The sequence below is a fragment of the Ceratotherium simum genome, chromosome 10 (assembly GCF_057802395.1).
Source record: "Ceratotherium simum simum isolate JZ-2026a chromosome 10, ASM5780239v1, whole genome shotgun sequence".
Taxonomy (NCBI): Eukaryota; Metazoa; Chordata; class Mammalia; order Perissodactyla; family Rhinocerotidae; genus Ceratotherium; species Ceratotherium simum.
In genome coordinates this window covers 53,109,163-53,136,207 of record NC_141909.1, presented here as the reverse complement: position 1 = coordinate 53,136,207, position 27,045 = coordinate 53,109,163, and the positions used below count along the sequence as shown (strand labels likewise).

At 35.7% G+C, this 27,045-nt stretch overlaps 1 protein-coding gene across 5 annotated transcripts in view; it reads left to right on the top strand.

Moving 5' to 3' along the window:
- Positions 1-27,045, top strand: part of ELF1 (E74 like ETS transcription factor 1) — a 111,258-nt gene that overhangs the window by 58,291 nt on the left and 25,922 nt on the right. For 4 of the 5 annotated variants that reach the window (XM_087436009.1, XM_087436008.1, XM_087436006.1 and 1 more), the window contains exons 2-3: positions 1,614-1,914; positions 25,915-26,095. In XM_087436009.1, the coding sequence (XP_087292135.1) occupies positions 1,843-1,914; positions 25,915-26,095 (253 nt within the window). In that variant the 5' untranslated portion in view covers positions 1,614-1,842. Of the gene's footprint in view, positions 1-997; positions 1,016-1,613; positions 1,915-25,914; positions 26,096-27,045 lie in introns of those variants that run through there. The other variant, XM_014789945.2, reaches the window with a different exon arrangement.

Genomic DNA, 27,045 nt, shown 5'->3' with positions numbered 1-27,045 from the left:
AAGTGGGAGAGGTATTTCGGGAATGGGGAATAATAGAATTTGAGAAGAGAGGCAAAAATGAATGTAGTTTGTGTAGAGGACCATAAGAAGGCAAGCCTGGTATAGTAGAATTAAGTTGGGTAATAATTTAAGGGAAAAGATAAGTGACATTTGTCCAAGGCCAAACTTATGTCTCATATTTATATGTCTGTGATCAATTTAGGTCAGAGCATTTTTCCCCCTCTAGATATGGAGCATTGCTCAAAAACTATCTGAATGTGCTAAAAATAAAAATGTTTTCCCAGCATTGGAGTTAGCTCGTTATTAAAAGGCGTGGAGTGGGTGTGGGAAACTGCTGCGTTAGAATTTAGTATAGTGAGTAGAAATATCACCTGAATTGAATTCTTAACCCTTATTTTATTTTGATTTCCAGTTAGGGAAATCTCAGTCATCCATGATGACCCCCTGAGTCCAGAATATATAGGGAATTGGCTTTACTGAAATTAGGAAATCGAGTATGTGATTTGGCTAACACATACTAGCTAGATTTAAGTTTTCAGGGAAACTGACTACCAGCTCAGCTTCATTCCTGAACTTGTCTCTTTGAAATTAAAATTGTAAATGCTATTTCAAAGAACTAGATGTTGTTTAATGTGATTATTTTTATAGTCCTTGTCTTTTCATGTCACATTTATGGCCATAACCATATGATACAATTTTTAATAAAATTGTGATAAACTCAAATTTTTCCTTTTACTTTTGTTAGTAGTGGTAGCTTTTCTTTTTTTTTTTTTAAATAGGCAAACATCTTTGGCAGGCACTTTTTAAACTTTTCTCCCTCCACTGTGAAATTGTTTTCACTCTTAAGTTGCGTTTCTGTTTTTCTACTATTGTAAAGTGCAGTTCTTTGCATGTTCTAATTTGCCATGACGTGGTCAAGTGCTGTTTCCTTCCTGTTGCTTGCAAGCCTGTGCTAGAGATAAGGATACATTTCAGTGCATTAAAAAAGAAGCCACTGAAGACAGGCTTAAGCATGGTAAAGCATTCTACTTATAAGAAACCTTTTTAAAGAACAGAAAGAGTAGGCTTTAATTTCTGCTAATTTTAAAAAACTCTTAAAATAGTAATTACTAAATTTCAAATGTATTAGACAGATTTTTGAATCCTTATATATGTATTAGGCCTAACAGGGATACTCTCTGAATGTTTCTATTAAGGCAAGAATATACATGATGAAATTACTCAGAGAGTAGCATTTCCTATGTATGTGGTTTGCTGGGTTAGTGGAAAGAAGGAAATTGTTTATATGTTATTTATTGCGATTACAAATCTAGTTATGGCTGGGTAGATTTTTTTTTTTTTAATAATCGGTACTTTGTAGTTTAACTGGGGGGAGGGGGAGAATGGCTTCACTTTCAGTAATGAGAGGTGCTCTTATCTTAGCAGGAATGAAATCTTCAGAGAAAATATATATCTAACTTTAAAAAAAAAGCTTGTATTCATTATTAATGTTGACTTTGTTTAAAAACATTAATGAAAAAATACTTCAGAGACACTGCCTTCAGTATCAACTATTGTATTCTAAATGGATATGATTGCTTTTTTATAACTAACTTAAGCTTTATGTTTTTCAGGCCAAGAAATTCTAGAAAAGAAAAATTTCAGAAAAATTGCCTCCGTTCGAGTACGATATCAGTGAACCAAGAAAATTTGAAGCACCTTTCCTAAAGAAAACCTGGGTATACAGTAACTTCACAGACTTAGCTGAGGGTTTTTTACCCAAATTGGTCACTGGACTCTGCTGCCTGATACTTGAACCTGTTTGGAGTTTTTCTCATGTGGATCTAAGGGGAATGCTTTATTATGGCTGCTGTTGTCCAACAGAACGACCTAGTATTTGAATTTGCTAGTAACGTCATGGAGGATGAACAACAGGTATGAGACTCAGGGAAAATTGGATTTTAATAAATTTATTATTATGTTTTTTCTGTTTGTATCAGAAAATTATTTACTTTAAAAGACAGTAGGAGAAACTTTATTAATGTAAAAATTTAGCTATTAAAAATTTGGAGATAATGTGATCTTGTGTGTTAAGTACTAGTTAATTCATTAAGAAAGAATTTTATCCTTAGCTTTGATATGGTAACGAGGTAATACTTTTGGGGTTAGCTTGTTTTTCTGTAAAATGACACTTAACAGTAAATACCTTAAGTAATTATTTCAAAGTACTGTGAGAAATTAGAGGACATATAATAAGATGTAAATTTTTTATGGCATGGGACTGGTGACTGTAATAGTTGCTTGCAATTATATAGTTTTAATGTATGTGGCTAATTAATATTTATAATCTTGGGCTATTTCTTCAAGCGGAGGAAAAGATGTTAGCAGTCCCGTAACCATACATCATTTTAGTCCAAAGCACGTGACTGTGAGGAAGTTACTTAACTTCTCTACATCTAGATTTCATCATCTGTTGAATGAGGGGATTGAGCTGAAGAATTTCTAAATTGGCTTTCACTTAATTTATATGAGATGTGCCAATTACTGTTTCTAGAATTCATATTCTAGATCCAAGAGATACTGAGAAAAGGATCTAAGTTAATTCTACACCTCCCCCCACCACCGCCCTTTTAGAGAGGGAGGCTAGGGGTTCTTGGGACTTTATAATTTACTTCATTTTATTTATTTATTATTATTTTTAATTTACTTCATTTTAAACAGGTTATTTGGGAATGTAAGACATGATGTGAGAGAAATTATGTTAGAGAGACTCATTTTGAGGAGGAGTATATTTAAAATATGTCTAATAAAGTTGATTTATATGTTGAAATAAGCCTAATCCCAAATACCTAACTTTAATAGGCCAATTGTAATATATCATGCTTTTATTCTATAAACATAAATACTATAAATAATAAAATCGATTCTTACTTTTGGCAGAGCATTGTAATTTCTTAGCTCTTTGTATTGTCGATTGAAGTGACAGAATGAAAAAATTTATAAGTAAACCTACAAAAGATGAGAATTTGGATTAAAGTGCCTTAAAATCAGGATGAGCTTTGGGTAGGGATGAAAGTGTGAGTAAGAGTATTGTTTGGTCCTAATTAAAGTTATATTAATAGTTGTATGGGTTTAATCTAAAGACAATAGAAAAGATATTTTAGGAGAAGGTGTTTTGTATTTGTTGTAAAACAGGATGTTTCTGTATATGTTAAGGTTTGAAAACAGTGTGTTTACTGTGCAGCCCTGGTAGATGGAAGATCCTAGGCTTGATGTGGTGAGGTTTGTTCTCAGCATGTGGCCGCAGAGGACAGAGCTCTAAGCCGCTCACTGGTATGCTCTAGTGCAGTGGCTCTGACACTCTTTTGATCATGAGAAATATATTTTACGTTATGGTATGATAGTCATGTATATATCTATATAGCTTTAAAAAAAGTTTTACAAGACACTACTTAGTGTTACTAGGTATGATGCACTTAGTTAATCTTGGAGAGGTTTTTAATGTCTTAGGATAAGGAGATGGTACTCTTAGCTTAACATCCAAATGCACATATATGTATTTTCTTAAGTTATTTATTTTTATCTAACAATGAATATATATTAGTTTTGTACAAGTATTATTATAAGAACTTTACAAATATTAAACATCTGAGGCAAATACTATTATCCCCATTTTATGTTGAGGAAATTGAGACATAGATCGAGTGACTTGCCCGAAATCGTACAGCTAGTAAATAGTGGAGCTGCAATATGAACCCAAGCAGTTTAATGATGTTGAATACTCTTGCAATGGTGTATGCCAATCTTACTGTAGTATAATCAGTGTCAAAATGTTTGGAACAATTGGTCAGTTTTAAGAGTTCTTCAGTCTATGGCCATGAGCATTCCAAACTTAACTGATTCACAGAGGGTAGATCCAGTAGTGTCAGTCTTATTAGGGTCTTATCTAACCTCTGGCTCTACTTCCTTGTTTGCTTGTTAAATTTATTTTTAATATAAAAGTAATAACATACCAATTATAAAAGGAATCAGCTAATATGAAAATATAAATAGTGAAAGTCTCTCTTTACCCTCTCTCCCTAATCCTATTCTCCTTGGAAGATAGCAATATTGACTATTTGATGTATAATTTTTTAGACAAAGGCCTAAACAAAAGAACAATATACATACGTATAAACCTACATATAGAGGGTGTTTTCAAAATACAAGTGAAAGTATGCTGAACCTTTTTTGTGACTTGTTTATTTTCACTTAATATTATTATAAATATTTGTATGTATATATGCTGGCTCTAGATTATTTATTTTTCCATATGGTGGATGGGTCATAATTTATTTTACCAGTAGATGTAATTTATTTTACATGGACAATTGGCTATTACTGGTATTTTGCTATTGTAAACAATATTGCAATGAACATCCTCATTTGGGAGGCAGTTGGCCTAGAGTGGGTAAGGGCTTAGAAGTTGGAGTCAAAGCACCGGGGTTTGAATCCTCACTCTACTACTTATTACCTTTGTGACTTTGGACAAGTTACTTAACTTCTCTGTGCTTTGGTTTCCTTATCTGCAAAATGGGAATGATAATAGACTCTATATTGTAGGGTTGTTGTGAAGATTAAATAAGTTGATATATATAAAGCTCTTAGAAATATGCCTGGCACATAGCTAGTATTTACTGAGCATGATCATTTCGTTATTGCATTTTTGTGTGGGTGTGTATATATATTATTATATGGTATATCTTTGTACACTTGTATGATTATTTCTGTTGGCATTTCTAAAAGTACAGTTACTGAATTTACTAAAAGCCGTAGCCATACTACCAAATCATTCTTCAAAAAGGCTGTGTCAGTTTCTGCTACCACTAACAGTATATTTCCAAAACCATCAGAAACAGAAATCTTCTTTTTCTTTTTGTTCAGTCTTTTGGGTGAAAATTACGTTTTACTATTTTAATTTCATTTTCTTGACTATTAATAGTGAGGTTGTTGGATTGTTTGTTAATTTTATTTATCATTCATTTGAATTTTCTTTCAATTACTTATTAGTATCCTTTTGCCCAGTAGGAGACCTTTATATATTATGGATATTACATCACTGTCATTGTCCTCTAACTAATTCATTATACAGTTAATGATTAACTCTCTTTTTGTGATGCATAATCCAGATATTTTGTCCCAGTCTGGTACTATCTTTTAACAATGTGATATCTTGTGCCCTACAGAAATTTTAAATATTTCTGTCATAAAATTTACCGATTTTTTTTTTTTTTTTTTGGTTTTTGCTTAGGAATCTTTCTTTATCCCTACAATTATTAACTATTCTCTTTATATTTTCTTCTAGTATGTTTTATATGTTTAACTCCTCAGTCCATATGAAATCTATTTTTGTAGGATATGAGGTATAAAGATGTGATGATTCTCCCCTCCCACAAATGGAGATGTTAGCCCTTCACCGTTTATTGAATGTTTTATGATTCCACACTGACTGCCACCTTTGTTATATACTAAATTACCATATGTACAGACTTCAATTTTGAACTTGGCTAGTGTATTTTATTCCATTTAACTGTTTTTGTATTGTGCCAATATCACATTGTTTTCATTAGTATCACTTTATAGATTTGATATCTGATAAGATATTCCTCCCCTCCCCCTTAAAAAAATAATTCAGATAGAGTTTTGAATAAATTGTAGAATTACCTTGTTACATAAAAACTGTTGAGATTTTAACTTTTCATAGTTAAAAAGTATTTATATCTTTTAAAATAATTATTCTGTTTTATGATACTATATTGGTTTGATTGGTTGGTTCTTTATAAAAATCACAGTTTGAAGGCACCAGATTAGAACATATTTCCTGTTTTCAGTTATAGTCTGTGGTTATAAATGTAGTAGTCTAAAGAAACTGACACCATTAATGTCTGGTTGCCACCACCTTGATCATTTTCTCTTACATCAATTCATACTCTTTTCAAAATTGCTTCGAAGAACTCCCTTGGGCAGGGATAGGGAGAGGGGTGTTGAAAAGGAGATATCACATTGTTAGTGCTGACAAGCCTTTTAAAAGTCTGTTCTTGGTGTCTTCTCCAAACTGGGAATATTTGTAGCTGAAAACAAGACACTTCTGTGGGAGAAGAACACCATCAGTATTAAATTGCAGTATACTTTTATTTGAAAGTGCCTTGGTTTGACCTTATTAAACAGGCCTGTTTGCCTGGTGAATGTATGAGAATATAAAGAAAGCTGAAGGCTGTAGATACAAGTTTCTAAAGAACAGGAAACTGGACTGTATGCTCAAATATTCCAGAAGTTAATTTGATGAAAAACAGTTGGTAGTTTAGTGCTTTTTATAATTTTGATACATCATTACATTATATGTTTTTTCAATTGTCGGTTCTAAAAGCAGAACTTAGCAAATCATAGTTATTTATGCTTAACAGACTTAGCTCACTGGGGAGAAGCTTGGTGACATGCTTGGAAAAGTGAAACAAATATTTTTATAGAATCCCATCATTTGGGATTCTATATGACTTATGACTTTCCTTCTTAGGGTGTAAATTGGCTCGCTCTGACTGCTGATTCCTAGAGGCTAAGGAGTAAACAGTGCCTTGCTGTCTTTTTAACAAGCTGCCCAGTAATTCTAATGCAGTATTTGGGAATCAGTAGTCAGTGTAACAGAGGTAAGCACAGAGTGCTGTGGATACAGAGAATGGAGCCTTTGACTGCATTGCAACTTTGGGAAAGCTTCACTGTAGTACATTTGAACTGGATCTTGAAGGAAGATCCAGTTTATCTGACAGATGAAGAGGAAGTGTTCCAGAACAGTAGACTCTACCAAACTTTTGATGGATTTCTCTTGACTGTATGATTAATCTAAATACCTTAACTTATGGGTAGAAGCTTTACATAGTGTGATTGTTTCACACACTTTTCTTTATTATACTACATTAATTTTGCCAGCCTACTGTATAATTTTCCTGAATGCTTTCCTGCTTCCCCCCTGTTTGATCTCCCACATTCAAACCTGTTACCTGGTTAAGTTCTAATCATCTTTCAAGATCTGAGGACAAAACCTACTTATTCCAGGAACTTTTCCTAAAATCATCCCTTCAGGAATTAACAACTTTATCCTGTTGTTCCAATATCATAATCATCATTGTTACACATTTGCCATATTAAATTTTCATATATACGTTACTAGTTTTCCCAGGTAAGTGCTAAACTACTTAAAGAAAGGGATTGCCTTTTTCTTCCCCTTAATATTCCCCAGAGCATTTAACATCATTTATAATAAATTTATTGGTTGAGTCTTAAAGATTTTTCTTCTTCCTCTTAGTCCTGTTGATAAAGTGATATGGGGTATATATGTGCTCAGTTATACCTTTATCACATCAGAAGACTTTTGAATGAGAGATGATATCCTGCCCCACAAATCTCTTGACTACAGCGTATATTTTTCTGGGACCTATTTGTCCACATTCTCACTTACTGCATGGGCAGTGTGGCCATGTCACCACAATTCCAAGACCAGAAACAAATATTCATAGAGTCTTTTTTTCTGATACGTATTTAGAACTGTTGTATGTGTTTAGTGAAAATCACCTCAAATAACTTTTAAAAATTATCATTGAAATTATAAATAAGTAAATATCCATATAGAGTTTTCGTTTTTCTTGGGAGACTCCTTCAAGTTGCAGAGGGAGTTTTTGACATGGTTGTTTCTTGAGAGTGAGGTTGTATTTTGTAGACTGAGAAAGTGAACATAACATATAGATCACACCAACCTGCCATTTTTTCAGCTGGCATGGTAAAATTCTGTTAGGTCAGGGATTAAGTGTACCATAAAATTAGAGTAGAAGGAGTGCGTTGATAGTGTTCTATGTGCAACTTGTTCAGCACCAGCGTTGTGGAGGATAGGACGTTGGAATGATGCTACCAACCTGTACATGGATACAGTGGATTCTCTGTTGTTTACATACAATTCCAGGTTATATGGACCAGTCTACCTGTTCCTAGTGCCCTCTTTTTTAATCTTGGCAGATCAGACTTTATCAGATCCGTTAAAAGTTTGGCCATCTGTAAAACCAACATACAGAGGTTGTTTGTTTCTTTTCTGTACATTTGGAAAAGTTCATCAAAGGAGTTATGCCACAGAGTTCCCAGTACAAGCCTGATTATCTTCAGGAAAAGTCTGACTTCACAAAAGGCCTGAGGCCCTCTTCACATTATGTGAAGGGGCACCCCTGCCTGTGGCCTAGTGTTTGGCCTGGCTTATCTCCCTGCCAACTATTGGCAGCAGGAAAGCTGATGGTGAGGGGAATAGGAACTTTTTATTACTCTCTTTTGCGGAGTCTACCTTTAAGTGTCACCCAGCCATCACACAGAGGCCCTGTGACAATGTCTTAAAAATGAATATGGATGAGATGATGGCATAGGACATGGACTAAAGGGGCTCCAGAAACATTCAGTGATGAATTTTCATAACTAGTGTTTACTGAGCATTTTGTCCTGTGTGCTATGCTGTGTGCTTTACAGGGATTATCGTATTTAATTCTTACAACAATCTTATGAAGTAGGTACTCTTATTCTCACCTTATAGAAGAGTAAAGTGAGGCTCAAAGAAGGGAAGCAACTTGCCTGAAAGTGATAAAACTGGGAATTGTAACCTAGCTTGTGCCTTCAACTACTATACTTGAATAATGCCAGCCACTGATACATGGTAGTGGTAAAAAAAGTAGTTTTAAATGTGGAAGAACTATTATACTTTGCATTTATGATTTTAGCAAAAAGAAAAATGTTATTCATTCTAGGTAATTTGCTAGTGTAATTACAGGTTGATAGTCTTTGTGCTTGATATACCTGTGTATATATATTTTTTAATAACCGATTTATTGAGATAATTTACATACCATATAATTCACCTATTTAAAGTATGCATTTCAGTGGTTTTCAGTATATAAACAGAGTTGTGCATCCATCACCATAATCGGTTTTGGAACATTTTTATCATCCCAAAAAGAAACCTATACCCGTTCGCAGTCAAGCCCTATTCTCCTGCTGCCCCCAGCCCTTGTCAGCCATTAATCTACTTCTTGTCTGTATGGATTTGCCTGTTCTGGACATTTCATGTAAATGGAATCACACAGTGTGGTCTCTTGCGACTGACTTTTTTCACTTAAGCATAGTGTTTTCAAGGTTCATCCCTATAGTAGCATGTATCAGTACTTCATCCTTTTTATTGCTGAATAATATTCCATTGTATGAATACACCACATTATATTTATCCATTCTGTATAACTTCCAAAAGAATGCTATTTTTCTTAATAAGGTTTGTGTTGGTCAGCTTTTTGTTGGGGATAGAGTTAGCAACTTCTGTTTTCCCAGAAAGTACTCAGTCACCTAGAGCAGCCTTGCTGGGTAAATAAGGAAATTAGTACCTCTTTGGTGTATCTCAGTTTAGCTATGTGATTTTGAAAATTTTTGCCTACTTTCCATTTCACTTTACACATTACACATAAATGATAAGCCATTATATAAACAGATAGTGTTATAGTGTTACTGTGTTATTGGCTTTTTTTTTTTTTCAAGCCAGGGTCACCTTCAACACTATTGAGAGAATATTAATGATGATAATGTCCTTTGATTTAGTGAAGTAAAAAGAAAACTGATTGTTAATCGTTTGTTAGAGTGTGAATTTAACAAAATGATGCCCTCGATATTGTTCATAAATCTAATATGCCTAATATTAAATAAGTTAGAATACAGTCAGGATTTTTTTTTTTTTTTTTTACATAGTAACTAAAATTCTCAATGTTAGGGAAATTCTTCTTTTTTTGGAAAGAAGAATTTTATTATGGTAATGACTGGTAATACATTTGTGAGCTTATCTGTTTAATCTGTTCCCACCTAATATGACATTGGGAGAAAGAGCACTGAAGGTATGAGGCAGGACCAGGGATGTTGGCCAGGAGTTGTGAGGATTGGAGTTAGGGAAGGAGAACTTTCCTTTCCTAAAAGTGATATTTTAGGTGATTATTTAAAGATTTATTATATTCTGTGGTTTTGTATGACTTGTGCACTTTTCCCATTCCATTTTATATCCTGGTATGGGCAAAATAAAAACAAAAAGAACATTTAGGAAAGGTTCTCTTCCATTTATCTCTAGGAAGGTAACTGTTTCCTCCCCTTCCCTGCACCAACACATAAGCACGTTCAGAAATAATTTGGTATAGGGCCCGCCCCGTGGCTTGGCGGTTAAGTGCGCGCGCTCTGCTGTTGGCGGCCAGGGTTCGGATCCCAGGCGCACACCGATGCACCGCTTCTCCGGCCATGCTGGGGCCGCGTCCCACATACAGCAACTAGAAGGATGTGCAGCTATGACATGCAGCTATCTACCGGGGCTTTGGGGGGAAAATAAATAAATAAATCTTTAAAAAAAAGAAAATAATTTGGTATTAAAGATTTACGTAGGGGATGGTTTTTATTTTTTTATTTATTTTTTTATTTTTTAATTTTTTTGAAAAAAGAAAACAGCTTTATTGTTAGATTGATCTGCAAGGAGACAAGGGCATATGCTCTCGGATCTGCCTCTACTATCCAGGGCTTGGGGCACAATTTATGAGATGAAGGGCAGGGTGATCTGAAGTGTGGAGATAGATGATTGGAGGTAAGGAGAAGTGAGGAAATTGATGAGCTGCGCAAGTGTAGTCAAGCTTCCTGGCTCTTCGTAGGACACGTGTTCACAAAGTGGTGGTGCTAGTATGATCTGAGGGTGGAGTTTTTAGTTCAAAAGATCGCTCATCGAGAACTCGTGCAAGCCCAATTGATGCACTGGTGGTCTCAACCAGTCTGAGCTGGACAAGAGGGGACTCTCAGTTCCTGAAAGACAACTCTTAATTACTCCGTTGATAAGATGGGGTCAGTTGAACTAGTCCCGGAGAGCCTGCGGTTACAAAACAACTTCAATGATTTGATCAGTAATAATTGCTTTTAAGTATTTTTCCCCAAGAGATATCAAAATGTTACCTCTGGAAAGAATTACTGAGTTAAAACATAGATGGAAAGTAGAAAAAGCAGAAACTCTATTAAAGTCATGCAACCATTGGTTTGAATTTCTGACTCTTAAACTATGCGTCTTTAGGCAAATTATTAGACCTCTGTGAACCTCTGATCCTTTTTTTTGTGTGTGTGTCATAACTTCTTTTCTTTTTTTTTTTTTTTTAATTTTTTGTTTATTGCAGTAACATTGGTTTATAGCATTGTAAAAATTTCAGGTGTACATCATTGTACTTCTATTTCTGCATGGACTACATCATGTTCACCACCAAAATACTAATTACAACCCATCACCACGCACATGTGCCGAATTATCCCTTTCACCCTCCTCCCTCCCCCCTTCCCCTCTGGTAACCACCAGTCCACTCTCTGTCCCTATGTGTTTGTTTATTGTTGTTATTATCTACTACTTAATGAAGGAAATCATACGGTATTTGACCTTCTCCCTCTGACTTATTTCACTTTGCATTATACCCTCAATGTCCATCCATGTTGTCACAAATGGCTGGATTTCATCGTTTCTTATGGCTGAGTAGTATTCCATTGTGTATATACCACAGCTTCTTTATCCATTCGTCCCTTGATGGGCACTTAGGTGCTTCCAAGTCTTGGCTATTGTGAATAACGCTGCAATGAACACAGGGGTGCATGTACCTTTGCAAATTGGTGTTTTCAAGTTCTTTGGATAAATACCCAGCAGTGGAATAGCTGGATCATATGGTAGTTCTATCCTTGATTTTTTGAGGAATCTCCATACTGTTTTCCATAGTGGCTGCACCAGTTTGCACTCCCACCAGCAGTGTATGAGAGTTCCCTTTTCTCCACATCCTCTCCAACACATATTGTTTCCTGTCTTGTTAATTATAGCCATTCTGACGGGCGTGAGGTGATATCTCATTGTAGTTTTGATTTGCATTTCCCTGATAGTTAGTGATTTTGAACATCTTTTCATGTGTCTGTTGACCATCTGTATACCTTCTTTGGAGAAATGTCTGTTCAGGTCTTTTGCCCATTTTTTAATTGGGTTGGTAGTTTTTTTGTTGTTGAGATGCATGAGTTCTTTATATATTTTGGAGATTAAGCCCTTATCAGATGTATGGTTTGCAAATATCTTCTCCCAATTGTTAGGTCGTCTTTTCGTTTTGTTGATGGTTTCCTTTGCTGTGCAGAAGCTTTTTAGTTTGATGTAGTCCCATTTGTTTATTTTTTCTATTGTTTCTCTTGCCCGGTCAGATGTGGTGTTTGAAAAGATGTTGCTAAGACCGATGTGGAAGAGCGAACTGCCTATGTTTTCTTCTAGAAGTTTCATAGTTTCAGGTCTTACATTCAAGTCTTTAATCCATTTGGAGTTAATTTTTGTGCATGGTGTAAGGTAAGGGTCTACTTTCATTTTTTTGCATGTGGCTATCCAGTTTTCCCAACACCATTTGTGGAAGAGACTTTCTTTTCCCCATTGTATGTTCTTGGCTCCTTTGTCAAAGATTAGCTGTCCATAGATGTGTGGGTTTATTTCTGGGCTTTCGATTCTATTCCATTGATCTGTGTGTCTGTTTTTGTGCCAGTACCATGCTGTTTTGGTTACTATAGCTTTGTAGTATATTTTGAAATCAGGGAGTGTGATACCTCCATCTTTGTTCTTTTTTCTCAGGATTCCTTTAGCTATTCGGGGTCTTTTGTTGTTCCATATAAATTTTAGGATTCTTTGTTCTATTTCTGTGAAAAATGTTGTTGGAACTTTGATAGGGATTGCATTGAATCTATAGATGGCTTTAGGAAGTATGGACATCTTAACTATGTTGATGGTTTTTAAAAAAGTGATTGATTTGTGTGCATCCAGATCAACTGGTTAGAACTTCAACATAATATTGAATTCTTGAAATCGATATTTCTTGTAAATTAAGAGTCTATGTGATATGGCATCAAGAGTGTCTGCTTGGGAACCAGGTTCCATCACTTACTCACTGTATGACTTGAGACAACTTTTTAAATTTCACTGAGCTTTGATTTCCTCCACCAAAAATGAAAGAATTACCTCCCAAGGTTCTGAGCATTAAATGTTTATGTAAAGCATTTAGTAAGAGCCTGGCACAAAGGAAGTAGTCAATAAATGTGGCAGTTGCTGTGTTAATGACCTGAGTTAATCAAGAAAATGCATTCAAGCTGCTTGTGTTCCACTAGGTACTCTATATTACTCAATTGTTTTGGATAAGTGAGGTAATAAAGACAATTTTTATGACTTGGATACCAGTTAGATAAATTCATTCAGCTTTTTAAAAAATGTTTTCTTATTTATTCTTTGATATTTGAGAATGACTGGCTTGGTTCTAGAATATCTAAGCCAATAAACTTGTCCCTCAGAATTTAAAAATCTGGCAGATTCATTCTGTAGGGGAGCACTCTCCTTAACATTATATGTTGTTTGTTTTGACATAGTTTGACCTGGAGTTGTTCAATTTGGGGGGCGGGGAGGTGACTCTTAATTTCTGTCATGGCCTATGATCAGCTAGTGTGACTTTTCTGTCTTGGAAAAGGCTTCGTTGTAGCTAAACTGCATATATTCAGGAATGCTCTGCCTCATTTTATTCTATGCTTTGTACATATCATATAAGATCTTTGTCAAAGTTCATCTTTTAGAAGCAGAAATTGCCTCTTTAATTATGATTTTATTTAAATTCTTTGAGTCATATAGAATCTGCATGTTTAAAACATTTGTCAATCTGGTAGTGACTACTATGATGTGATCCAGTTAGTTTGTAAGTAAACATTTAAACCTGATTAAAATTTGCTATACCTCCCAAAATCTACCTTTTTTTTTTTTTACCTCATAACTGATTCTGTCCTCACTTAGCCAGCTACACGCATATATACACACGCACCCACGCACCACCAATATATTAAACTTTTAAAGCAGGCACTCTAATAAAAAAACTAAGATTGTTTTCAATGACTGTTTTACTTTTGAGATGCAAGGCCAAGTTGTAATTTATTCCTGGCTGAAAAAAGAAAAATCTGGGCAAAGAGTAAAGAAGGCCAATTGTCATGAAAGACCTAAACTGGGATTAGATTTAGCTAACTCAACTCCACAGGGATTTACAATGGAATTTCAAACATTATCTTGGGGAAGTCTGGAGAAAATACCATTTTACTTAGACCTTTCTATTTTTCATGGTGCTGTGCAAGAGAGAAGCTAGGCTTCTTCAGAAACACTCATCTCTACTGGAGACAACAGAAGTGAAACAGACTTTTTCAGCTATAGCTCTAATACAGTGTTCATTGAGAAGATATATATTTTTTAAACCCAAGCTTTAACTGAGATGAAACTTTTATTATGACTATAATTTATCTGTAGGATGAAGAGGATTGTGAACTCTGGAGTAAAATGCCTGGGTTCCGATTTCAGCTCTGCCTCTTCTAAGCTGGTTGACCAGTATCAACCAAACAGCATAGAGTTGTGGAGATTAACTGGGATAAGCCATATGAAGTACTTAACGTAGTAGCTACTTTCCTCATCATCACCACCACATTAGGAATATCATTTTATTTTTATTTTGTTCTATTTTATTGAAAAACTCTCAAAGATAGAGACTGGAGGAGAACACTTTTTACACAGCACTCTAGTGAGTTTCTTTTTAATCAGCTTAAGGAAGTACTTTGTGTTAATTACCAGAGATTTAAATCATTTTTCCCTTATATTAAGCCACTGGCTGTAACATAATATTTATCTACATCATGATATTTATAAAAGGTACATAATCCATAAAAACCTAGGATATTGAAGAAAGAGAGGTGTTGGGAAGTGACAGGACTGACAGAAGCACGTGTTTAAATTTTGTGCCCTAATGCTGCTTTCCATGTTAATCTCTGTGCCAAGAAAACATCACCTGCTCTAGTCTCCAGTCAAGTGTAAAAATAACACTGCCTAACATTTTGTAGAGCTCTTTATAGTTTACAAAGTATTCTCCACATACACTGTGATTTTCACAAATCACCCTGTGGTGGAGATAGCGTTCGTCCCATTTTCTATGGTAGAATATTATGTTGAGTTTATTACTGGATAATTAGAAGAACTGTATTAGAATCCTGTAATAGAGTCCTAGGGCAAGGTTACACAGGCACCCAGAGTATTGTTCAAAGTAATCTAGCTTATTTACTAAACATACCTGTATTTGAATTCTGATTTAATAACATTCTTTTAGAGTATCTATTGGTGGATTATTTGCCTTATTAGGTGTTCATTTGTTTCCTCATTAACCTTCTTAATAATACTTGATTTATTTGTTTATTTTTATGTTAATAGATGATGCAGAACTGTGGGAATATGATATATCACTTGAGCTGGTACATTGAAGTATTTTTAAGGTTTTGGAATGGTAGTAATCAATATTTAGTATTTTGCTTAAAATGAAAATGCACTAGTAACAACAAAAAAAACCTGAGGAAACTGCCAGGGAACTATCCCTACATGCATTAAAATGGTAGGTCCAAAGAGTTTCACAGGCGAGTTAATTTTAATCTTTAATGAATGATTTAAACAGTTTCAATTCAGAGAGAAGTTTCCTAATTCACTTTTACATAAGCAACATAACACTGATACCAAAACCTGGTAAAATGCATGCATACACACATGAACGGCTAGGCTAATCTCAAGATGGATATTTTGTTTAAATACAAGAGCTAATATTTTTTGTCTCTTAACGTTTGCCAGGTCCTGTAGGCATATGCATTTTCTCTTTTAATCCACACAATAACCCTGTACAGTATGGCAACTATTGTTATCCTCATTTTATGAATAAGGAAAGCCTTTATAAAAAGGACTCGCAGTTTGAATGAAGGAAAGAATGTTGCCTAGAAACACAGCTGTCAAGTGACAGCACCTGCATTGGAATTGAGTCTTTGACTTGAGAAAGCCCCAAGTCTTAACCATTATGCTAGGATATAAGAGATAGAAGGAATCTTGAAGGGAAAAGGGAATCGGAAAGAATATTAAGTAAATTGTCTTCTATAATGATTACAACTGGCGTAAGTAGGATTTTTCACTTTCTCCCACTACATTTACGAATTAAAAATTTTTTTAAACTGGATTCACATGCTACACTTTTAGTCAGGAAAACTATGTTTTATAAGTTAGACCAATGTGTTGGACAGTGTGTACTGCAACTACATAGATTTTTCTGCCTGACTGCTAAAACTACTTTTCATTTTCTTTTAAAATAAAGACTAGAAAGGATAAGCGCCTATAAAGGGAGCTTGAGTTAATCAACAGAAGTATTCTCATTTGCAGATAATGAAGCTGTTTTAATGACAGATTTTTCAAAGTATGCAGAAAATTTTGCTGTGAAGAATCCTTCACAAAAACTTTATGCTGAGCCTCTGAGATCTATTGCTCAATCCTGGCTTGTTTTATGTAATACATCAATTCCTGAAATCATTTAAAATGCACTTGGGAAATTGTTAACAGTGGTAGCTATTGGGAAAGAGAACTATATGGGGACAATAATATTTTATACTCTTGAAATACAAATATGTTCATATATTAATCAATTCCCAAAAATAATTTTTTAAAATGTACCATGAAACTTGTTTAAAGGATTTTGTGTGTGTGTGTGTGAGGAAGATTGGCCCTGAGCTAACATCTGCCACTTGTCCTCTTTTTTTGCTGAGGAAGACTGGCCCTGGGCTAACATCCATGCCCATCTTCCTCCACTTTATATGGGATGCCGCCACAGCACAGCTTGACAAGTGGTGCGTTGGTGCACGCCTGGGATCCGAACCGGCAAACCCCGGGCCCCGCACAGTGGAGTGCGAGCACTTAACCACTTGTGCCACTGGGCTGGCCTCTAAAGGATTTTAATTTTGATTCATTTTGTTCACCAGTCACTCTAATTTTTTGTGTGTATATCCACCTGCATGTGCTGTGTCTAGAGATTTCCTTTAATTTTATTATGGTTTATATGGGGGAATGGAGAAATACCATCATAGTATTTGATCTGGTCCCGCTCTCTGCCTCCCAACTGCTCTGCTTTCACCTCTGCTCAAGAACAGTGCTCAGAGCTGAGAGAATTAGAGAATAGTGAGTTGAAGATATTTTGAAGTTCTGTTTCTCCCATCGGATGGACCTCTGCTTCTTTTTTTTTTTTTTTTTTTAAAGATTTTATTTATTCATTTTTTCCCCCCAAAGCCCCAGTAGATAGTTGTATGTCATAGGTTCACATCCTTCTAGTTGCTGCACGTGGGACTCGGCCTCGCGTTGGACGGAGAAGTGGCGCCTTGGGGCTTGCCCGGGATCCGAACCCGGGCCGCCAGCATCAGAGCGCGCGCACTCAACCGCACGGAGCCGGCCCTGACCTCTGCTTCTTAAACTTTTTATTGAAGTATAATGTAAATACAAAAATATGCACAAATCATAAGTGTACAGTTTGATAAATTTTCACAAAGTGAACATACGTATGTATCTAGTTTTTGCTTTTAGCCAAAGCTAAATGGTTTTTGCTAGAGAGTAGATGGTTAAGCTTTGTTCACCAGTTTTCTGAAGGAACTATTCTCAAAAACAAAACAAAAACAAAAATCCATGCCTGTCAGTGTAAGATTGTAGTAAGCCAAGTTTTTCCCCCACCTTTATTGAAATATAATTTAGACATAACATTGTTTAAGTTTAAGGTATACAATATGATGATTTGGTATTTGTATGTAAGTAGTAGGTGAAGTTTTAAAAGTGTTTATTTCTATCTCAATCAAATGTCGAAGGACTTTGATCATCAAAATGTTTTATTGAATGCTTACTGTATGCCATGCAGTGTACTGTGCTATATATACATGTTATTTAATTCTTACAATGACTCTAGAAGATGATATTATTCTTATTTTAGATAGACATGAAAACTAAAGCCTAGGGAGGCTGAATAATTTGCCTGAGTTCAAACACCGAGGGCATGGTGCAGGCTGGCCGTAAATAGGGTCATTCTAACTCAAGAACCTGAGCACTTAACTGTTATATCCTGTTTTCACCATGTGTATTTGCTGCGTGATGCTTATTGTCAGATCAGTTGTGTCCTGGTAGAGTAAGGTGTTGGGTTTCTGTCTTTTAAATCAAAGGTGAAGGGAGTCATTTTAAGCAGTATCTTTGGGGGTGAGGCTTTGGGTTAGCGTTCTGATTGGAAGAGAGGGCACAGGAATTTGTCTCAAACGTGTTTTCATAGGAAGTGCACTGTGTTTAGTTCGTATGTTTATTGGAGTGGCCTTGGAGTAGGGGAAGCTATTGAAGATTATGGGAGGAGTAAGGCCGCCACCCCACTTTTGGTATTGCCTTGTCTTGAGGCAAACAGATGGTATAAACTACTTGAAAGTATGCTCATTTTGCACCTATCTTAAAAAAAAGAATATCTACATTGGGGAAATTTTTAAAGACTTTTTAACCTGCTTTTCTTTCAGGAAAACATTTGATAGATGTTTTATTTTAAGCTGTTTCATAGGGGATCTTGGCAGGATGTTTCACAACCATCATGTACCAGATTGAACTCTGCTGGTAGAGAAGATTGGCAAACAAGTTTTTTGAGAGTTCTTTTACTTTTTTATATCCAAAAACCTGTTGAATAAACTTACTTAGTAGAGTTGGAATAATGATCCATAGTTTCTTAAATATCCGCCTAGGGCCTTGGATTGTGGTGTATTGAGGAAACAAGCAAGCTTGGTCAGGGTAGTAACATATTGTACTGTTTACAGATTGGTCACTTTCCTTCTCTTTTTAACTTTATGGTATTGCCACATGTGTCATCAACCACCACAAATGGCAACTATATAGCGGACGCTGTTGAAATTTGGGGAACTGTCTCTCTTTCCTGCTAAAACTGGGTTTAATTTTTAATATTTCTGCTAAAAAAAATTCTTAAAATTTTGGTTTCAACACATGTCCTAAATTTACCTAAAATTAATAGAAAAATAAATTGGTATATGTATTTTTCTCTCTGGAGCTAAGACCTTCAATAAAGTCACAAAACAGTTGAAAGTCAATTTATCACTACAGTTTAATTTGCTTATAGAAATTGAGGCTTTGAAAACTCTGATGTTTGACAGATTTTTAATCCCAAGAAGTCTTCCCTCTCTATTCCCACCCATCATTTGTGATTTACTTTGGTTCTATTCCAAAACAAATGGGAAAATAATCTGCAAGTGCCAGACAGCGAAAGATCTCATAATAATATAACTGTTTGTTTCTTTGGATGGTTACTATCTCAGACATTGGCATAAATAGAGTTGACTCAATTTAGGGAATGCAGTTTTGAATCTTGTAATTCTTTAGAGCAGTGGTTCCAAACCATGCATGTACATTGGGATCAGCTGAGGAAGTTTGATAATGTTCCCTGTCACATCCCAAGATATTCTGATTTATTTGATCCCATGTAGGGTCAGGTATTGATATTTTAGATGTTTCCCAGTGTACAGTCAGGGTTGATAACCACTGGTTGAGTTTACTGAGTTTTCCTGATTCACATAAAAGGTACTAGAGAGAAGATGCTTAATCTAATTATTTAAACGAGGAGAGATTTTAGAGATGTTTGGAGAATCTTTTTTTTTTCTCTTTTTTTAAGTAGCCAGCCAAATGAAACGTAATATTTTTGTTAGGGTGTCGATGAAGTGTTGATACCTTCATTTCTTAAAAGGAGGTAACTATTAGAAATATGGCCATTTTATGAATAGCTCTGACCTTCCTGAAGCTCTTCTTTTAAATAAATCTTAGGAAAGAGTCTGCTTGAAATGATGTAGAAAAAACTGAGGTGGATAAGGTTTGATGGTTTTCAGCAAAGAAATTTGAAGAATAATGTCTAGTCTCAATTTAGAAATGGTAACAAGAATATATATCTTTATTGCTATAAGCTGTAGAAGTTATTTAGGGTAGAGGGAGCCAATTGTCAAATGATAGACTTAAAGCTAAATTAAATTGAGTCTTGTTTTGGATTGAATTGCTTCTCCCCACCCCACTCCACCCCCAAATTCTTATGTTGAAGTCCTAACCCCTAGTATCTCAGAATGTGACCTTATTTGGAAATAGGATCATCCCAGATATAATTAATTAAGTTAATATGAGGTTATACTGGAGTAGAGTGTGCCCCTAATCCAGTATTATTGGTGTCCTTATAAAAAGAGAAAATGTGGACACAGACACATACAGGAAGAACACCATGTAAAGATGAAGATGGCCATCTACAAGCCAAGGAGAGAAGCCTGGAACAGATCCTCCTTCCCTGGCAGCCCTCTGAAGGAATCAACCCTACCTTGATTTTAGCCTCCAGAATTTTGAGACAATAAGTTTCTGTTGTTTAAGCCACCTAGTCTGGTACTTTGCCATAGCAGCCCTAACAAACCAATATAAGTCCCAATATGTTATTTATTTTTAAAATTTAAATTTAGGAAAACTCAACATTTGAAATTTTACCATGCCTTCATTTAAGAGCTTGGGAACCATTTCTCTATAAGGAATTTTAGATTGTGTGTTACAAAGTTCTTAATTTCCTGATGACTCAGACTTGAGCCAGTTGCTGGTCAATCTGTTTATAAGGCAGGAGTTTATCATGAGCCCGGATCAGCAGCTGGAGTTTCTGGAGTGTGTACTTTCCTTCCATTTATGGTAATAGAGGGGGAGATTCTTTTCAGTCACCTGAGAGGGGTTTCCTAAATGTGTTTTGTATATACAGGTTCAGGCCTGTTACCTAAGATTCGGAGTTGACTGTTTCTTGTATATGAATTAATAGTACCCTGGAGACATTAGAAATGAACAACTCTGAATATACATCTCCATTTCAGTATACTGGAAAAGAATGGCCCATGCTTTTTGTGAGAGGAGCAAGTATCTTAGAAGGAGAAGACAGTGTGGCTAAATTAGGAGTGATCCTGGGAAGTCCCTGGGGACCAAGAGGAACTAACTGGCTATGCTCATGAGAAAGTTTATAATAGACTTGGAGTGGAGAAGCCCTGCAAAAGATATTGAAAGTCATACTTCAAGCACAGCTCCTTACCTATTCTGTTTTTCTAAACACAGCCAAGTAAATATGCCAACAAAATAAAATGGTACCATGTTTAATGCTGACGATAATAGAGTACAGATAAAGAACATGGACCCTGGAGTCGGTTTAAGTTAAGGTTCCACTCTTTACTACTATATGACCTGGAGTAAATTATTTTCCTTCCCCTTGAGCCTCCATTTTCCCGTGTATAAAATAGATAATCCAGTGTATCTCCCTCATAGGATTTTGTGATGGTTAAATAAGGTAGTAATCCATGTAAAGCAATGAGAAATGCCTGGCACATATTAAATGCTAATAAATGTTAACTAATAGCACTAGCAAAGGCAGCAGGTACGTGGCCACTGTGCATGCTACTCCTCTCCCCATTTAGTGCATAAGAATGAGTAATGTCTTCTATTGTAATGTTATAAACTCAGACGGTGTCACATCCATGCCTTTAAAATACATCTTAACAGAACCAAATCTGGAAGTGCCCGTAGGATCAGCTGGTGCTCTTCTTTCATTTAAAGTGAGGAAAATAAGGTCATGACAGGATTGGAGAAGGCCCTAGGTCTCTTGGTTCACAATCTTTCTTTTTTACTACATGTTGCCAGCTTCTAAATCACAGAACCATGTGTCCCTTTTCATTCTTAATTAAGCTTTTGCTTCAAAGGAAACTAATTTTTTCTCTCTACTTTTGTGTGTTTGAAATTTTTCTTAATAAACAGTTTAAAAATTATTAAAGTCTTTGAGCTGAAATTAACAATAATTGTTTAAAGCGGATTAGAACATGCTTGATTATACATAGACTGTCTCTGTTAGGGAACAAAGAAACTGGTAACAGTGGTTACCTCTGAGGAGGGGCACTGGAGAAGCAGTAGTATTGATCATGGTGGTATCTGACAAGGTGTTCCTGAGACCTGTAAATTCTGGAGAGTAATCAGTTTCTCCAGTGCATTTACAGGTTAGTAGAATAGGATGAGGAAGAAAATAGTAACAAGTATCCGTAGTTATTTGAAATTTGGGGACTATATAGATTCAGATAAAATTTTGGAGGTATCCCTTGTAATATTGACAGTCTTAACACTCACTACCCAGATTTCAGGAGCCAAATAGATTCGGATAGGGAGGAATACTTGGGTTTCATTTGGCTGAGGACTGCGCCTGTGAATTACTTTGACGTGCCTCTGTCTCTGATTTAGTGGGTGACCTTGGGTAAATTCTTAACCTAATTCCTCACCTGCCAATGGATAGAGATGATAAGCCTTGTTCTTACCTGGTACGTAGGGTTGTTGCAGCATAAAATGAAATCATGTGAAAATTAGCTCAATTCTGGGCTCAGCCTGTTAGAAGACTAGGAATTTAATTTGAGCTCTTAGAAAAGAAAAAAAGGAGAAGTGTTTTAGCAAGCACATGGTCATGCTTTATTGGATTGCATGTACAGCATTCACCTTTCAAAAAAAGAGAAAGGAAAGGCCAAATGACTATATGACTGTACATTGCTTTGGATACTTTATATGAATAACTTACTTTATTGTCTGTGTGTGTGTTTTACAGTGTAATGTTTGAGCCTCCTACTTTCTGTTTTAAAACATATGATTTGCAGAACTAGTTACTTCTAACTTCCTCTTTTCTGAAATAGGAAGAAACATTTTGAAATAAAACGATCCAAATATGTTTTAGGGTTACTACCCGTAAGTTTCAGAGCATAGCCATTCTTGAAAGCATGGATGGTATCTGTTTAGCACCTATGATATCATATATTTAAATTTAGGTAACTAAATTCTTATGATAGAAGTAATATTTAACCTCAGTGTGCATTGCTACAAACGTATTTTAATATATCGAGGCTGCTTTGTTATAATAAATCCATAAAAAATATTTTCAATATAGTAGACTTCCTCAAGGAAAATAACAAAGTACCTGACATTATCTATGGACAGGAACTTTTTCTTACATCTAAGAAGATAATACTTTATGGGAATATGTTTAAGAAACAGGATATTTACATAGTCTTGAGCTGTCTTCTCATAAGATACTTATTAATTACAAAGGGAAAAATAATAACTTTATAGTGGAGAAACCTGGTAGATACCACCCTAAGTGATCAAAGTTAATATTATTACTAAAGGGACAAATTGGTGCAGTAGTTCCCCTTTATCCACAGTCTCACTTTCCACCAGTTTCAGTTACCTGGGTCAACCATGGCTCAAAAACATTAAATGGAAAATTCTAGAAATAAACAATTCATAAGTTTTAAATTGCATGCTGTTCTGAGTAGCGTGATGAAATCTTAATCTGTCTTTCCCAGGATGTGAATCATCCCTTTGTCCAGCATATTCACACTGTATATGTTACCCACCCGTTAGTCAGTAGCCCTTTAGGTTATCAGATGGACTATCGTGGTATTGCAGCACTTGCGTTCAAGCAACCTTTATTTTACTTGATAATGGCCCCAAAGCTTAGGGGTAGTAATGCTGGCAATTTGGGTATGCCAAAGAGAAGCCGTAAAGTGCTTCCTTTAAGTGAAAAGGTGAAAGTTCTCAACTTAATAGGGAAAGAAAACAAACCATGTGCTAAGGTTGCTAAGATCTATGGTAAGAACAAATCTTCCATCCATGAAATTGTGAAGAGGGAAACAAAAATTCATGCTAGTTTTGCTGTCACACCTCAAATATGTATGTATAGCAAAAAACATAGTATATATAGGGTTTGGTACTATCCATCGTTTTCAGGCATCCACTGGGAGTCTTGGAATATATCCCCCTGCTAGGATAAGGGGGAACTACTGTGTTTTGGACCTCCTGATATGGTGTATTTGAAAGGATACAACATTACTTCTTTGGTATTCTTGCCAAAAATGCAAACTGAATCTAATCATGAGGAAATATTACATAAATCCAATTTGGGGAACATTTTACAAAACAGATGATCTGTACTCTTCAAAACTGTCAAGATCATGAAAGAGAAAAAAAACCTGAAGAACTGTTCCTGATTAAAGGAGAAGAAATGGTTCCAGATTAAAGGAATTGTCATGAAGAAGTATGGAATTTACTAAATGAAACCTATGATCCTTGATTGGATCCTGAACCAAAAATATTTTCCTTCATTTTTTTAGAAGGACATTAGTGAGATAATTCGAGAAATTTGGATAAGGTCTATAGATTAAATAATAATACTATATCAGTGTTACTTTCTTGATTTTGATAATTGTACTCTTTTTTTTTTTTCTTTTTTTCTTCTTTTTGTGAGGAAGATTAACCCTGAGCTAATATCCATGCCAATCCTCCTCTTTTTGCTGAGGAAGACTGGCCCTGAGCTAACATCCATGCCCATCTTCCTCTACTTTATATGGGACGCCGCCACAGCGTGGCCTGACAAGCGCTGCATTGATGTGCGCCTGGGATCCGAACCTATGAACCCCGGGCCGCCACAGCGGAGCGTGCACACTTAACCGCTACACCACTGGGCCGGCCCCAGTAGTTGTACTATCTTTATATAAAATAATATTCATGTATTTTTAGGAAATATACACTGAAGTATTTAGAGTTAAAGGAGCAGTATGCCTATTACTTTCAAAAAATCAGAAAAAATATAGATATAAATAATAATACAGAGGGAAAATGACAGACATGATTAAATATTAAAATTTGTGAAATATGTGTGAGGGTTGTAAGGGAAGTCTTTGTACTTTTGCAACTTTTCTAAGTCTGAAGTTACTTTTTAAAAAAAGGTAAAGGATGGGGGCCAGCCTGGTGGCACAGTGGTTGAGTTCGGCACTCTCAGCTTCAGAGGCCCAGGGTTTGCAGGTTCAGCCTGGGTGCAGACCTGCACCACTCATCAAGCCATGCTGTGGCAGTGTCCCACATAGAAAAATAGAGGCAGATGTGCACAGATGTTAGCTCAGGGGCACTCTTCCTCAAGCAAAAAGAGGAATTGGCAACAGATGTTATTAGCTAGGGCCACTCTTCCTCACTAAAAAAAAAGGTAAATGAGGTTTGTCACTAACTGATTTTTTTGTGTGTCAATAGACTGTTTATTGCATATCAGTGGTTTGGAGATGATGATTTGCTGAGAAATGTTAATAACGAAAGTGTGGCAAATGAATAATACTATTACAATATGACAGGTAGAGCAATACAAAACAAGTTGATAAAATGTCAAAGCATTTTTACTATATGTAATTCTTGATAGACAGCCCTCATTATTGCATAGTGTTATGATTCATGTAGACTTAGATGTATTCAAAAGAGTTACTTGGTTTTTACTTTTAACATTGAATTCTTTTCATGACCTACTAACCGATTTTTGAGTAGGTTGTTAAAAATCCTCTCTGGGTCAATTTCCTCATCTATAAAATGAGGTGGTTGGACTAGATTAAATTTTAAGGTTCCTTCCAGTTCTAAAATTCCATGATCTTATAACTAGATAGAAAATGAAAGTTAGTTTTCCCATTTAGTCAAAAGCTGTTGTTAAACACACAGCCTGTGTGCCAAGCAAGTGACAGTGTAAGATTTATTAAGCCCACAGATTTCTTTCTGTCAAAGAAACTTTTGCTGAGATTTTATTTAATTGTACATTTCATTTGTATGCCACTTCTTATGTATTAATGATAATAGTTTTTTTTATTTAATGTGGTTTATAAGTATACTTTTATAGGATTTCCCAATGAAAACTTGTTATTAAGACCCAAGATTGATAATGAAAGTTTATTTGGTCTTAATAAGTATATATTCTCTGCAGCCTAGAAGCATTGTCAAGATACAAGTAGCTGATGATATAAAAACTAAATTGATGTCCAGTATAAAGTATCTTTTAGTTGTATTTAACAAAAGCAAAACTTTGTTAATCCTTTTTTTTTTTCCCTCGCTCTCACCAGCTTGGTGATCCAGCTATTTTTCCTGCTGTAATTGTGGAACATGTTCCTGGTGCTGATATCCTCAATAGTTATGCAGGTCTAGCCTGTGTGGAAGAGCCCAATGACATGATTACTGAGAGCTCCCTGGATGTTGCTGAAGAAGAAATCATAGATGATGATGACGACGACATCACCCTGACAGGTATGTGTCCCTCCAGCAGCATCTTACTTCAGCGCAGTTTTAGGCAGTGTCCTAGCCCTGTGATTTTCGGGGCATGAAAAGTCCCTAACTTGGTTTTGCGTAACTCCATTACCTGTAGAAGCAAGGGCCCTGCAGGGAGAAGGAAATTACATTTATTTCTCATCTGCCTGTGTTTCATACTGCTTTCGCACCTGCCTTTCTTCTTTCCTAAATGTATTGAAATGAATGTGACAAAAATAGGAGGCGTGTTAGAGGAACCAAGCAACTCAGTTCATCATGTCTTCACTGAGCACTTTTTATATGCCTAGCTCTGTGTTCTTTTTTTTTTTTAATAAAGTGTTGCTTCTCCTAGATTCTTTTTTTTTTTTTAAAGATTTTATTTATTTTTTTCCCCCCAAAGCCCCGGTAGATAATTGTATGTCATAGCTGCACATCCTTCTAGTTGCCGTATGTGGGACGCGGCCTCAGCATGGCGGGAGAAGCAGTGCCTCAGTGCGCGCCCGGGATCCGAACCCGGGCCACCAGCAGCGGAGCACGCACACCTAACCGCTAAGCCACGGAGCCGGCCCTAGCTCTGTGTTCTTGATGACACTGAGAAATTTTTTGTAGGGAAAAAGATAGGAATGTTCTTTTGTTTCTGCTGCTGCAGGAAGTGAAATAGGAGGCCGTAACCCCAATGTAGGCTAAGGTGCTGGTGTTTAAATAAGCTTCCTCTTCTGGTTCAGTCAGGACTGGGAGGATATTTCAGACTTGAAGAGCTCACTATGTAAGTGTGAGGTAGTGGTAGTGCTATTTTCATCTTTTAGAAATTGGTGCTTGCATTTGTATTTTTATACATGTACATTCGTATATCTTGGCCAGAGGTGTTAGAGGTGTTTGAGAAAATAATTTGGAAGCAAAGATTATTTAGATATTTATTCTTAAATTAAAAAGAACAGGAAATTAATGTT